The sequence below is a fragment of the Musca domestica genome, unplaced genomic scaffold, assembly GCF_030504385.1.
Source record: "Musca domestica strain aabys unplaced genomic scaffold, Musca_domestica.polishedcontigs.V.1.1 15, whole genome shotgun sequence".
NCBI classification, from domain to species: Eukaryota; Metazoa; Arthropoda; class Insecta; order Diptera; family Muscidae; genus Musca; species Musca domestica.
This window is the reverse complement of record NW_026712207.1, coordinates 15,133,135-15,147,435: the sequence shown is the minus strand read 5'-3', so window position 1 is coordinate 15,147,435 and position 14,301 is coordinate 15,133,135. Positions and strand designations below refer to the sequence as shown.

At 35.2% G+C, this 14,301-nt stretch overlaps 2 protein-coding genes across 3 annotated transcripts; one reads left to right on the top strand and one right to left on the bottom strand.

Annotated features, from left to right (window-relative positions):
• Window positions 1–1,028: 1,028 nt before the first annotated feature.
• Window positions 1,029–3,214, top strand: LOC101900442 (probable proline--tRNA ligase, mitochondrial). The gene is made up of 5 exons (XM_059119707.1): window positions 1,029–1,183; window positions 1,251–1,502; window positions 1,561–1,822; window positions 1,895–2,447; window positions 2,695–3,214. The coding sequence occupies exons 1-5, from the start codon at window positions 1,091–1,093 to the stop codon at window positions 2,855–2,857; spliced, it is 1,323 nt and encodes a 440-aa protein (XP_058975690.1). The 5' UTR covers window positions 1,029–1,090; the 3' UTR covers window positions 2,858–3,214.
• Window positions 3,115–12,920, bottom strand: LOC101899140 (uncharacterized). 2 transcript variants are annotated; one of them, XM_005187617.4, is made up of 6 exons: window positions 12,828–12,920; window positions 5,783–6,138; window positions 4,705–4,828; window positions 4,241–4,542; window positions 3,986–4,183; window positions 3,115–3,907 (listed from the first exon to the last, which is right to left on the bottom strand). In XM_005187617.4, exons 2-6 carry the CDS (start codon window positions 5,849–5,851, stop codon window positions 3,251–3,253), a joined length of 1,350 nt encoding a protein of 449 aa, XP_005187674.1. In that variant the 5' UTR covers window positions 5,852–6,138; window positions 12,828–12,920; the 3' UTR covers window positions 3,115–3,250. The 2 variants fall into 2 exon arrangements, with proteins under 2 accessions (XP_005187674.1, XP_011294213.1); XM_011295911.3 differs by lacking the exon at window positions 12,828–12,920 and adding an exon at window positions 12,405–12,555.
• Between the last annotated feature and the right edge of the window lie 1,381 nt (window positions 12,921–14,301).

Genomic DNA, 14,301 nt, shown 5'->3' with positions numbered 1-14,301 from the left:
GTCAACAAATGAGCAAAAAGTAAACAACTTCATCAGCTGTTTTATAATTTCGTCGGTATTGTGTTCCATACGACGAATTTTCGCGGCTCATTTTGTCGCCGCGTAGGGCGAAATTCGTCGTTCGCTCCAATTGTGTTCCTAGCATAAAGCTAATTGAGTTCGCGGCGACCGACGAAATTTTCGCCGGTGCCGTGATTGTGTGCACTTCCATATACACATATGTGTTTTATTTTTGACGACGAACATACGCCGCGAAAAAATTCGTCGTTCGCTCCAATTGTGTTCCTAGCATAATGTATTAACAATTTTGACAAGTTATATTTCGGTGCATTTACGAGTGAATTCATTCATTTGGATGAATTTTATATTTTCAACAAAATTTACTTAATTCGTTATTTTGCAAAATTAGTGAAAACTCTTGAATCTAAGGGCCAGTAAAGCTAATATAATCCCATCTTTATTAAAAAATGGAAAATTAATTGTGGTTTACTATAACATAGGGAGAAATTAAGCTAATCTCGCCGTAAAATGATTAGATATGAATTTATATAGGTTTGGTTGATACCATGGTAAAAGAATACAGGTAGATGCATCAACACTCGTAGATTGATATGTCTAAAATATTTATTTATTTTTTATATGATGTCGTTCAAATGTTGTGTATGAAAAAATTTAGAATATAGAAAAATATATTGATTGTAAAAATTAAAAAAAAAAATGGAGAAATGGAATGGTGTGGAATTTATAATACTATATTTCTTCGAAAAAATACTTATAAGACACCTATCGGAGATTGTTAATATATGCAGTTTTAAACATTTTTATAACAATTTTTTAAACAGTTTTTTAAATTTTCATTCAAAATATTCCATTTCGAAATTGGTTTGAGAGTTCATTGTCCCAGCAGCCACAACTTCTATTCTGCCATGGAATGAACAATGTGATTCAGATTGCAATGAGAACATGGTATAACATACCGTATATTGGCAGCATGTTTTAACACACATGATTTGATAACATTAACAGCTGTTTATTGTTTTGTTTCGTTTGACGTAACAAGAACACTGCCTGCTAGCGGCCAGAAAGAAACATGCAGAAGGTATCTCGTTTATATTGGCCATTGCTGGTGACTCCCAAAAATGCCGTTACAAAGCCTGTGGATACAGTGTCCAAAAGCCAAAAGGTATAAATGGACAGCCCTTGAAAGGAATATTGCAATGAGTTTAATTCATCATCACACTATTTTGTAGTTAATGACAGACCTGGGTCTTCTGAAGCCGGCAACAAATGGCACATTCCAAATTATGCCAATTGCCCAACGTTCGTTGGATAAATTGTGCAATTTAGTCAATGACGCCATGTTTTCTGTAGATGGACAAAAATGTTCCTTGCCTGTGTTAACATCTTCATCGCTATGGAAAAAATCTGGGCGTCTCAAGGGAGATATAACAGAGTTCTTTATGTTACGTGATCGTCATGACAAATCGTTCCTATTGAGTCCGGTAAGACAATCAACAACAATAAAATGGGTAGCATGTCATTAACTACTTTCATTTGTAGACCCATGAAGAGGCAATTACCTCAATGTTGGCATCGACTGCACCTATTTCGTATAGACAATTGCCACTACGTTTGTATCAAATTGGACCAAAGTTTCGTGATGAATTAAAGGCTCGCTTTGGCTTAATGCGAGCCAAAGAATTTATCATGAAAGACATGTACACCTTTGATCGGACTGAGGATGAAGCTCGTGAAACATATGAGCTGGTCAATGAAGCCTACACAAAACTTTTTACGCAGCTAGAGGTGCCGTTTAAAAAAGGTATTGCTTGAGCAAAAAACAGATTTTTCAACTTTTTCACATTTTTAATATGGAAAAATATTTAATATTTAGTTGAAGCTTGTACTGGTATGATGGGCGGTAAAGTGTCACATGAATACCATTATATATCATCGGCTGGCGAAGATAATCTTTTGCAATGTAAAAATTGCAATTATGCATTTAATGTTGAAGTCACAGGAGAAACGGACAATAATGTTTCCTGTCTCAAGTGTAAAAGTTCTGATGTTGAACAAGTCAAGGGAATGGAAGTGGCGCATGCCTTTCTTCTGGGTGATAGATATTCAAAAGTTTTTAATGCCACTTATCTGCATACGGATGGTAAACCGAAAACCTTGATTATGGGTTGTTATGGCATTGGCATCAGTCGAATATTGGCAGCTTCTCTGGAAGTGTTATCAACTGAGAATGAACTAAAATGGCCATCGCTGTTAGCTCCTTATGATGTGTGTGTAATTGGACCTAAACAAGGTAGTAAAGAAGCCCATCAAGGCGATTTGGTGGAGGAAAACTTGTTAGAACAACTGAAGACTATTTGTAGGCGAGAACTCTTACATGACGATCGAAAATATTTGACTATTGGAAAGCGCTTAATGGATGCAAAAAGGTAAATAAAATAATTTTTCAAAAAATAAATGTAATCCAATGATTGCCAAGTCCCTGCTGTATTTGACGATTTTGATTTTATAAACAAGCTCTACTTGAAATGTAAATAATTATTTATATTATTAATTTACCTTGTGGGCTCTGTATCATTGAATGGAATGGCTTTGTGTTGTCGAGTGGCAAACAAACTAACTCACTGTGTATAATAGTAATTTCAAAGATAATAATGATAAACATTTCATTTTCAGAATGGGTTATCCAATTATAATTGTGATTGGCTCCAAATCATGCGAACAAGTCCCCAAAGTCGAAGTCCATATTAATGGAGTGTCAAAGGAATTGGAGATCAATTTGGCCTTGACAGAAATCACCGATTACCTCAAACATAAAACTAGTCTAGCTCTATTGTAAAATACAATTTAATGCCATGTTTACGTTAGAACTTTTTGTAGGGTTATGCCATGTTTACGTTAGAACTTTTTGTAGGGTTAACCTACTTTGAGATGATTTATTTGAAGTAAAAGTAATGGAAATGACAATTTAAATCCAAATCCAGTGGGTTAACCCTCATATATATAAACGTACTGTTAACCTACTTTGAGAGGATTTATTTGAAGTAAAAATAATGGATATGACAATTTAAATCCAAACCAGTGGGTTAACCCTCATATATATAAACGTACTGTAAGCATTTTTTTATTTCAAAAGTATTTTGTTAAATTTACTACATTAGGAAATAACATGAAACAATAAGAGAACAAAAACAAATTACATTTGTATCACACAATTTACGCAGCCGCTTAACTAATGGCCGTAATCAGGTTCTGGTATTTCTGGATAAACTTGCATTTGTGGTTTCTTTGGTGTTGGTGGTGGAATACTGGTGTAGGACCAAGGTAATTGACCTCTTAGTTCCTCGCTTACTCTTTGATTTTGTTGGGATTGAGGCCCGGGAGAACTTGTCGAATAACGCAAGTTTAATGGGGATATCGGCGATAGTTGTTCATGAGATGGGGATGTCTTTGGTGGCTGAACTTGCAGCTGTAACTGTGGGGGTTGGGATTGGGGCAAAGGCGGTTGCTGTTGCTGTTGTTGAGTTGGGTAATTTAATCTGTCGGGATGTGTTTCTGTATTGCGATAAGTTACTTGTTCGTTAATGGATGGGTAAATCGGTGATGGGGCTGGGGCAGATGGTGGTTGTTGCTGTTCATAGGGTCGGTTGTTCTGAGGCGGTGGTATAGATGATTGCCTTTGTACGCTGGCAGGATTCTGAACAATCAATGGCTTGGGTCGAATTAACTCTGATTCACGCTGTGGTGGAGGGGTAGCAGATCTCTGTTGTTGCTGTATTTCCTCAGCCATAATCTGTGCTTCCCGATATGGCTGTCTTTCTTGAGGTGTAGCAACTGGAAGGGTGCTGGCTGTGTTTGCACTTGTTATGCTGCTCTTGGTCGAAGAATTCTATGTGCAAAGAAAATAATTTGGAATGAAGTTAGGAAAACTTTATTGAAAAATACTCTTTTCGTTTATTTAACTTACCCTCTTTGATAGAGCACTGGACAGAGAAAGACAAAAGCTGCATCCGAAAATATTCAAAAACCAAATTAAAACAATTCTTGAAGTAATGCAAGTCATTATTATCGAAGGCGTTACAAAATATGTGGAAAATGGCTTCAAAATTTCCATGGCCATGTCGGAAGCAGAAAGTTGCAGATATTTAAAAGTATTTTCGAGGGTCTACAAAATAAAACAATTAAGGACTTTACCGTAAATATGTAACGTTCCTCTACTTACAGTTGTGTGCACAATGTCATGTATGTTATATCCAGTGGCCACTGCATCCAATATACTTCCACCAATAACAACTAAAAACCAAGGCCAAAAGCATAAAGCCCTTACCACCTTGGTTACCGGACCACAAATTGTTGTAATCACCAACAATGAGGTAACAATCCACAGGGCGCTAATTGCGGCATATACAATCATAATAATGTATGTTCTATTTGTAACATTATCAGATTCACCCCAATTTACCTCTATCGCCAAAGAATTTTCGGTAGTTGGTACAGAAATTGATGGATTTCCACAATTTTCATCTAAAAATGTTAATATATAATTTTTTTTTAATTTAAATGGATTCATTTAAAAATTGAAATGGTTAATGTAATTCATGGAAAATGAAAAGATTAAAATTGACATCAAGCCCAACATATCATATTGTTTTAAAAATAAGTTGTTATTGTGTTGTTAGTACTTACCCAAAAAGTAAATTAAATCAAATACAAATTTTAGTGGATCCTGCGTTACATCTGTGGTTCCTTTGGAACATTCTCTCAGAGTAATACCCCATATGGAAAGACCCAAATAGAGGCAACCTTGTAGCTGTAATAATAAGGGTGCAAATTCATTTGTTGTTAGTTTTAATTTCTTGCGTACATTTCTGGTTACATGAAGAAATCAAATTGGTCTACCTTTCAAAGAAATTTAAAGATTAATTAGCAAAAAACTATTAACAGAGATAAGATAAGTTTGTATTGTATTTGCTTGTTGGTATTCATTTGGGGAATTTTTAATTAAATAATCACAAAGTTGGAATCCCACATAAAGGTAACTTTTTTTAATTTTTTTTTTTTCATACTGTCATGGTTAACTAATAAATTATACACATTGACGTAAACGTTGATAGATCAGCATTGCTAAAAATAAAAGACTTTCAACAGTTTTGAAAATTGCAGTTACATTTAAGTGTCACGAATATTTTAAAAAGGGTTATTTAAAAACTTCTTATATATTACGAACGTTTCTCCCTTTAAACACTTTTTGTTTTATGCAGATTTCAGTTTAATAATGGGAAAATAATCTTTAATACAGAATTTGAATATCTTGGATGTTTCCAAATCTTTGTGAAAAACCATTCTTTTAAAACGATTAAAATATATATAAATATATATAAAACTTGATTGTGTTATTGTTTGAGTCGTAATGTCTAGCCGACAACATCTATCGACATTTTACCGTTATGACAGTGGCAATGTTTTTACTTGGGAACCTATTACTAATGCGATTCCTTAAAGGCTAAAATTTCGTTTAAATTGTGTGGGCCAACTGTCTACCTCAGCATTCCATCCATGGTATTGACTTGTAGTTGATCTTAAAGTTCAAATATTTAATAACAATAATGCAAATATATTTTCTTATCAAATATTTTCAAGTTGTCGACACGGTTTTTTGGCACGGAATACCCATTCCAAACAAATTACTCATCCAGTTATTTACTTAGTAGACCAATGTGTTTCTTCAGTTCCGTGGACATTAATTGAAATCGAATTTACTTACCAATATAACTACCGCCATAAACAGTATAAAACATTTGGCGAAAGCGCCATTAACTCCAGAATTTGACATTTCGTCACTTCGTCGTGGATTATCACCTTCGCGTTGCTGCTACTCCAATTGATGTACTTATTAATTATTTCTTATTAATTTATTCTATATAGTGGGTACAGCACACGGTCATAATCTTCCATATAACCGACTGGCTGACTGAATAAATAACTGAACAATGAGCCCTCAGGCCTTTGAATGATAAAGGCAACGAAAAATCAAATAATTCGAACGCAAATCGTCGTTTCGATTTCAAGTGATCAGGTAAATAATGAAAAAAAACGTTGGTTCTTTCCTTGTCGTTGTTGCTGTTTTTGATTAGAAACCAGAAAAAAAGAAAATTTTTAGACCATAGATATTTTAGTACTAACTTTGCGATATCTTATCGATGTGCGACCATAATGAGTTTCATTTTGGATTTTTGTATTTTATTCCATATTAATAGATTTCGTGGGGCTCTCTCTCTCTTTTTTGGCGAAAGGTGAATAGTAAAGGGCGACAGAGGATTGCTTTTTATTGAAAGCAATGTCAATGTTGGGCAAAACTGTTGTAATGGTTTAAAGAAAGTTTGATTACAATTATAATGAAGGTAATTTCAATTCAATTTGGCACTGGTAAAATTTAAAAAGCATATGTTTGATAAAGAGTAAAATATTTTTATGGAATATTAATAAAAAGATTTGTTATACAAATAACAATTGACTATTCATAAAACTAATAATTGGATATTCGTACTGAAGGGTTTTTTTTTCTTTGGATAAGGTGTACATAATCATTACAAGGAGAGTTTTATGAATGTTCTCAAGGCAGGCTTGCGATTTTTTAAACAAATCGGCAAACTTGTTTACCAAACACCCCAAATGCGATTCACATTTTAAGAAATATACAAATCAATCACATGAGTCATTTTATAGAAACACGTTAGAGCGATAATAATTAAAGATAATAAACAAATATAAAAATGCATGTGATAGATTTACAAGTGTATATATATAAATATTTTGATCGTTGATTCATCCTTAATAATGGGGGATTTAATAGGACCAAGTTAAAAATATTTATGTATGTTTTTTTTTTTTTTTAAATGAATAATATTTGACTAATACAGGTTGAGATAAATAAACTGCAACAAAGTCAAACGCCAAAATTTTTACATTTTTTGTAAATTTTATGGAATGAAAGCAAAAAATGTCGGAAATAGCATTAAATTTTAGAATAAAATGCTCCAGAGACAATAGCCCATCGGATTGGTATTCGGAGATTTTGATGGCCATTGTGCGCTGGAAATAAAGCGAGGAACCTCATTTTGTAACCATTCTTTGGTGACGCGTGCTGAGTGCCATGGAATGTCTTGTTGGAATGTCCAAGGTCTGCGGCTAAAATGTTTGCTTGCCCAAGGCTGTAATACACCCTCCAGAATATTTTCGCGATGATATTCGGCATTTATCCTGATGTCACGGTCGATTAATACGAGCGGAGAGCGACCATCGGCTGTTATGGCTGCCCACACCATCACCATGGCCGGCGCTTGAGTTCTGGTGGTCAACCGAAGGTGTACATTTTCAGCTTACCTCTTTGGCGAGTAAACAGGATAATTATGTTTGTTTCCAACTGCTGGACAACGAATGTTTTCTCATCGGATAAAACCAAATTCGGCAGTTCACCACTTTCGGCCAAGCGAAGCAACTCTTTAGCTCTTTTAAGTCTATTTTCTTTCAGTTCCGGAGTAAGTTCTTACACTTTTTGGAATTTTAATGGCTTTACCCGAGCTCATTTTTCAATATTTGCCAATTTGGATATTGCGATATGTTCAGCTTACGAGCCAGTTTTCGGCCACTGCGAGGCGGGTTTCAATCAAGTCGCTTCTTAACTTTTCGAACCATTTCTGCTGGTGCTGTAGTTTTCTTCCACGTCACTTCCTTGACGTCGGGCTACGCTACCAGTATGACGGTAACGAACGATGGTACGAGACACAAAATATTTATTCATATTTAAATGCTGGAGTACTCTAACGATAGCCACTTGTGGTTTTCCAGCCAAATATAAGCCACGCTTGAATTCCATCACGAAGAACTTTTTTTTTGGAAAATTCTCACCAAAAAAAATTCTCCAGAGTTGTCTCTGGAATAATTTTAACAGCCCTCGGACGAGTGGCTTAGAAATGACAGCAGTCAGAATTTGGTTGCAGTTTTTTCATCTCACCCTGTATATGAAATGTTTGTCCTTGGGGTAATGCAGCACAGTTTCACCGAAAATATTTAATTTGTAACGGTTGTAGTTTGTAACGGTGTTTGTTGTAAGATAGTGGTTGTGTAATTCCTCCATTACATTCCTTTTGCACAGACAATTTTTGATCATTAAGCACGTCTCGATCACATAGTATTTACGATTACAAAATATTTCATAGTATTGTACTGGAATGTTTCAATTACCAAAATTCGAAATTGATATCCCTTGTATTTATTTTTGGACTGTTACTGCCGATTTGATTGATGTTTCTTAATGATATAACCGAATTTGACTTACACATTATAACGATAAGAAAAGGAATATAATTTATCTTTTATAAACTTCACACACACCCATATTTCATTCTGCACCTGGCAAATATTGTGGTATGTTGGTTGGGTCGGTCCAATAAAATTCCCCGCATATATAAAACAGTAACTTCTGCTGAGAGAAGTTGTTTTTTCATGCAAACATTTTAGTTATTAATTGCATCACGGTATAATTTAATGTAGACTGCATATTATCGAAATATCAATTAAAATATATAAATTATTTTTTGAAAATTGAAAATGCAAAAATCAGCTGATCAAACTTGGAAACATATTTTCCAGTATTAAATTTGCAAAATTCCAGTAACTCAATACTGTTCTTTCAACTTGTTCATAGAAAATATTGCAAATATTAACTATTATGGGTTTTTAAGGAATATTTTACAAGGACCTCCTGACCAAATGTCGAGGGGTTAAAGAATCTTTACCAACCTTTGTGGATTTTTAATGAATATTTTCAAGGAACTTCTCACATAGCATGGTAGATTATTAAGAATCAAATCAAAGATTTTTAGGGATGTTATTTAAGAACATCCTAACCAAACACAGTGAAAGTTCAAAGAATATATTTGGGGTCTTTCTGGTTAACCACTTACTCACGTATTCTTTAAGAATATTTTTATAATATATTTTTGGATTTTCGTGTATTTTTTAATTTTATCCTGACACCAAACATCATGATCCTTTTTGATTTTTTTCAATGACCAACCATTGAAACAAACATCGTCCATTTTAAAAGTACTTTTTCAAAGACGCTCAGGCCAAACATAGCGGCTTTTACAGGATTTTATACCATGGTGAATTTGAATATTTTTTTAAGGACCTCGTGACGAAAATATTTGATTGTTTAAGGATTTTTATGAAATATATTTCAGAAAACTACAGATAAAACATATTGTTCTTTTAGCATATTTTAAAGTTCTCGACGCTTTTTTTAGAATATTCAAACGCCTGCAGAACCAAAATCGTGATATTTTATATCTTGAAAAGGAGAGTATATTTAATTTCTCATTCCTTTTGTAGCACCTATAAATATTCGTTGTACATCCCACAACGTGTAAATATTCACGATCAGCATACTATTCTATGTCGATTTAACGATCGCGATTTCAACAAGCAGACAACTTTTTACGAAGAGCTTTAAAATTTTGAGTTTAAGATGGTTGGTATTCAAAATGAGATATGCCGGTCCACGTTTTCGTATAGGTCCCATATAACGGTACCTTCCGATATTAGGTAGTTTGAGACGCTCGTCAAATTTTTATTAACCCAAAGTCTGGTGGGTAGATGGGATATATCAGTCCACTCCTTCTGGTACCTCCCCCACAAAGGGTCAAAACTGTGAGTATCCATGAAGCTCATAAAACGCGAAGCTAACATCCGATTCCATTCAGACTTGGTACATCTCAATACTTCCATCAACACAAGATCTGTTAGAAAGATTGTGGAGATCGGACCATTTGTTTTGGCAACTCGCCCACAAAGGGTCAAAGTATTGAATATCCATGAAGCTTATAAAACGTGAAACTAACATCTGATTCCATTCTGACTTGACATCTTAATATTTCTATAAACACGAGAACTATTATAAAAGTAATAGAGATCGGACCATTTCTTTTGGTACCTCCCCCACATAGGGTTCAAGATTTTGAAAAACAAGACACTCATAGAAAGCGAAAACGATTTCGCATAAAATCGGATATGTTAGATTTCCTTCAAATTTTGCACATACCAATATTTTTATCTGTATTAGATGAAGAATGGAAATGGAATACTTCGGTCCGCTAGATCTGGCACCTCATGAATGTTTCCATATTTTCCCAAAATTTGCACATATCTCATATAAAGTATAGGAAGTAGTTTATATAGTTAAAATATGGTACGTTGCAATATTTACATCAGACTTATTTTACATACAAATTGGATTCCTATTAACTTTATTTTGGCTTAAGGTCAATTGAGAACATCATTGTTTTATTTTTATAATTTTGATTTTAATTTTCCGATATTTCGACTGTCTTCGACAGTCATCTTCAGGGAAAAAATTTTTAGTGAGAAAAGCAACAGTCCTGTTTCACCGTCTATGCTAAACTATTGGTTGGACAATATTAGTCAACTTCTTCGGAACCTCCCCCATAAAGGGTCACCAGTTAGAATAATCATAACTCAAGGCTGGGCGCATACATTTGTCGGCTGATACCGACTTAACTTTTTTTGAATAATTGTACCAGAAGTATGTAAAATATTAAAAATTAAGGCGTGTATATAGACTTTATTCCATCACTGTGTGGCATGAAGAAACAATTCCAAGTTCATACAAATTTTCGTCATATCTTATCAATATCACCGGTAAATAGGAATTTCATTCATTTCCATTGGCTGTTATTTTTCGACAAGTGTCTTTAATTTTTATTTTGGCAATTAGTGAGCTCTTCTTCGTATATTTATTTACGACTGACTATTGAAAGTTCATTATTTAATGCAATTCAAATTGTGTCACTCGTCGATTGAAAGCGATAAAAGAAAACATTCAGTTACGAGGTTTACAACTGCACAACAGATATGCCCCTTGGTAGGTATATTAACAGTTAGGAATATTTTTACGATGAAACGGGATATGACGGGAAGAAAAATACTTGCCATAAATCAAAAAAAAAAATAATAATAATTAATCAAGATTTGCATACATACTTAATTGCAACAAATAAAAAAGCAGCAAGTTCGGCGGGCCGATCTTTAAATACCCTCCACCAATTGGAACGATTTTGGCAATTTCAAAAAGAAATAAAATCCGTTAAAAATTCTGTTAACATTTTAAAAATATCGAATGTAGCAGTAATATTAGGGTCTATACGACGATGGGGACCTGCATAGGAAACTTTGGCATAAACTATTCCAATATTCAAATGCGAAACTTGAATAAAAAAATCGATGAATAATGTAGCTAAAATCATCGAATATCGGGAGGAACCGTTATATGGGGGATATACGAAGACGTGAACCTGCACAGACAATTTTCTGACATAGGCTGTAGTACCCATTACGAACTTCAAATACCAAATTTGAAACAATTCCAGGGCATAATGTCGCTAAAATCGTCAAAGTACCGAATATCGGGAGGTACCGTTACAATTTTCTGTCATAGGCTCTAGTACTCATTGCGAACTTCAAGTACGAAATTTGAAACATATCCTGTAAATAATGTCGTTTAATCACCAAATTACCGAAAAAAGGGAGGTACCATTATATGGGAGCTATACCAAAACGTGGACCTACATCACCCATTTTCAATACCAAAAGTCAAAGCACAGACGGATAGACGGACGGACATCGCTAAATCGACATAGAATTTTATGCTGATCAAGAATATATATACTTTGAGGGGTCGAGGTGTTACAAACGGAATGACAAACTTAATATACTCGCCATACTATGGTGGAGGGTATAAAAATAGAGTTTGATATTAAAAAAATATCGAAAAAAATGTTCTCACAATCCACATTGAGAACAATTTCGATCGAAATGCATTTTTATTAGTACATTGTAGCTTTTCGAATGCGAAGAGTTATTTAAAGTTTGTATTCAAATCAAACTCAAATGTACAAACACAAATCCATGTCGATTGAAATGAGTTCGCTATACCAATACGATATTCCGCCTCACAATCACAATTTAATTGGTTCATCTGTTTTGTTTCACATTTGCCAAAGAAGCCACAAGTGGTTTGAAAAGGACCATTCATGTTGTAAGTCATTTTTCCATTGACAAATTCGCCATATTCCAATAAAAAAGTCCTTAGTGATTGAGAAAAAAAAAAACGAATATGCATGAATATTTCAAAACAGGGCCAGGGACTGAATGGGAATATAATGGTGGGTAAACAATGACTGCGTTTACACTGGCGTCATTGTGTTTATACTCGCGCCGCTTGCACTCTTGTGAGATAACCCGCTTTAAAAATAGATACCGGCACTTGTATGGATCTAGTAAATACAGAGACTAAAGATTGCACCCACATTTACGCGACGTCCGTACGAAACGATAGTTAGATCATCTTCAAGTTTTCATTTTCACTACTTAATGATAGCAGCGGCAGCAACCCCAACAGTCACTAGTCCAACAAAACACTGAGGCGCACACAGTCCGATCCATGACTCATTTCAAATATGAAAAATTGGGAGAATTTTATTTCGTGTTGTTGCTGTTGTTAATGTGAAATTGTACAGAAGACGACACTACTGAAATAACTATCTCATTGCTGTTATATTTGACATATGCGGGAGCAATCTGCCCTCTGCTGGCGTTTCTGCTGCCTCCAGCTGCTACTGCTCCCAAAACCATTTTGTGTGAGCATTTTTAAATCGCAATTATTTTCGTAGCTGTTTTGTTTGTTTTTCCTTTTTTTTGAAATTTGTTATAAACGAACAATGTTTGTTTACCGTTGTCGTCGTCGTTGTTGATGTTGTTACAATTGTTATTTGAAATCGATCGGTTGTTGATAGGTTTTTGTCACTTTTAAATGGGTTCTCGCATCAAGTAGACGGTTAAACACTTGGTTAGATACTGACTGCAAGTACACTCTCGAATTAAAACAGTCGATTTGCCCTGCCCTGCCCTACCCTACCCTGAATCATCTGCCTTACCTAGCCTCCCTTCCAGCGATCTGTGTTTGCACAGCACAACGAACCGTAGTATTATGATGGCGGGGAATTCAGAAGCCCCCCTCTTAAAACATAAGTTTCGTTGGTGCTGTTGTTGGCGGGCGAAATGCATACAGTTGTTGTTTTACACACCTGTCGTGCTATACCCTCCCCCCATATTCAGCAAAGCTGGAAAAACAATGATGAAAAGAAATCGCATTATAAATGACTTCTGATAAGATATAATAGTAAATATTGCCAAACAACAATGCACAGTGTTTGGGAATTGGATTCGATTCACTCAAATAATGTATATACGGTTATCCAAAATCTATCTGAAGACCTGTCAGGGATGGCATATTGTAATCTGAGGCCTGAACAGACCTAAAGTACCAGCAAAGAGGTCAAAAGTTGAGCGGGCCCGACTAGATGATACCCTACACCACGATACATATTTAGCAGAGCTACCCGTAAGAAGTATACATTTCTATGGGGAATTAATGTGAAGTAGATCTCAGCAGTTATTAACTTCTTTTGAATGCGTATTATGGCTATATAACAGTTATATTTGAAATCAGAAGGAACTAATATACAGGGTGAGATGAAAAACTGCAACCAAATTCAGACTGCTGTCAATTCTAAGCCACTCGTCCGACAGCTGTTAAAATTATTCCAGTGACAGCTCATTATTTTATTATTCGTGACGGAATTCAAGCGCGATATTGTAATTTCTTTATATTTGGCTGGAAAACCACAAGTGGCTATCGTTAGAGCACTCCAGCACTTAAATGTGAATAAATCTTTTGTGTCTCGTACCATAGCTCGTTACCGTGATACTGGTAGCGTAGCCCGACCTCAAGGAAGTGGACGGAAGAAAGCAGCATCATCAGCAGAAATGGTTCGAAAAGTAAAAAAGCGACTGGGTCGAAACCCGCGTCACAGTGGCCGAAAGATGGCTCGAGAGCTGAGCATATCGCAATATTCCATTCGGTACATATTAAAAATGAGCTCGGAGTAAAGCCATGGAAATTCCAAAAAGTGCAAGAACTTACACCGCAACAGAAAAAAATAGACTCAAAAGAGCTAAAGAGTTGCTTCGCTTGGCCGAAAGTGGTGAACTGCCGAATTTGGTCTTCTCCGATGAGAAAACATTCGTTGTCCAGCAGTTTGTAACAAACCAAATTATCCTGTTGACTTGCCAAAGAGGTAAACTGAAAATGTATACCTTCGGTTGGCCACCAGAACTAAAGCGCCGGCCATGGTGATGGTGTGG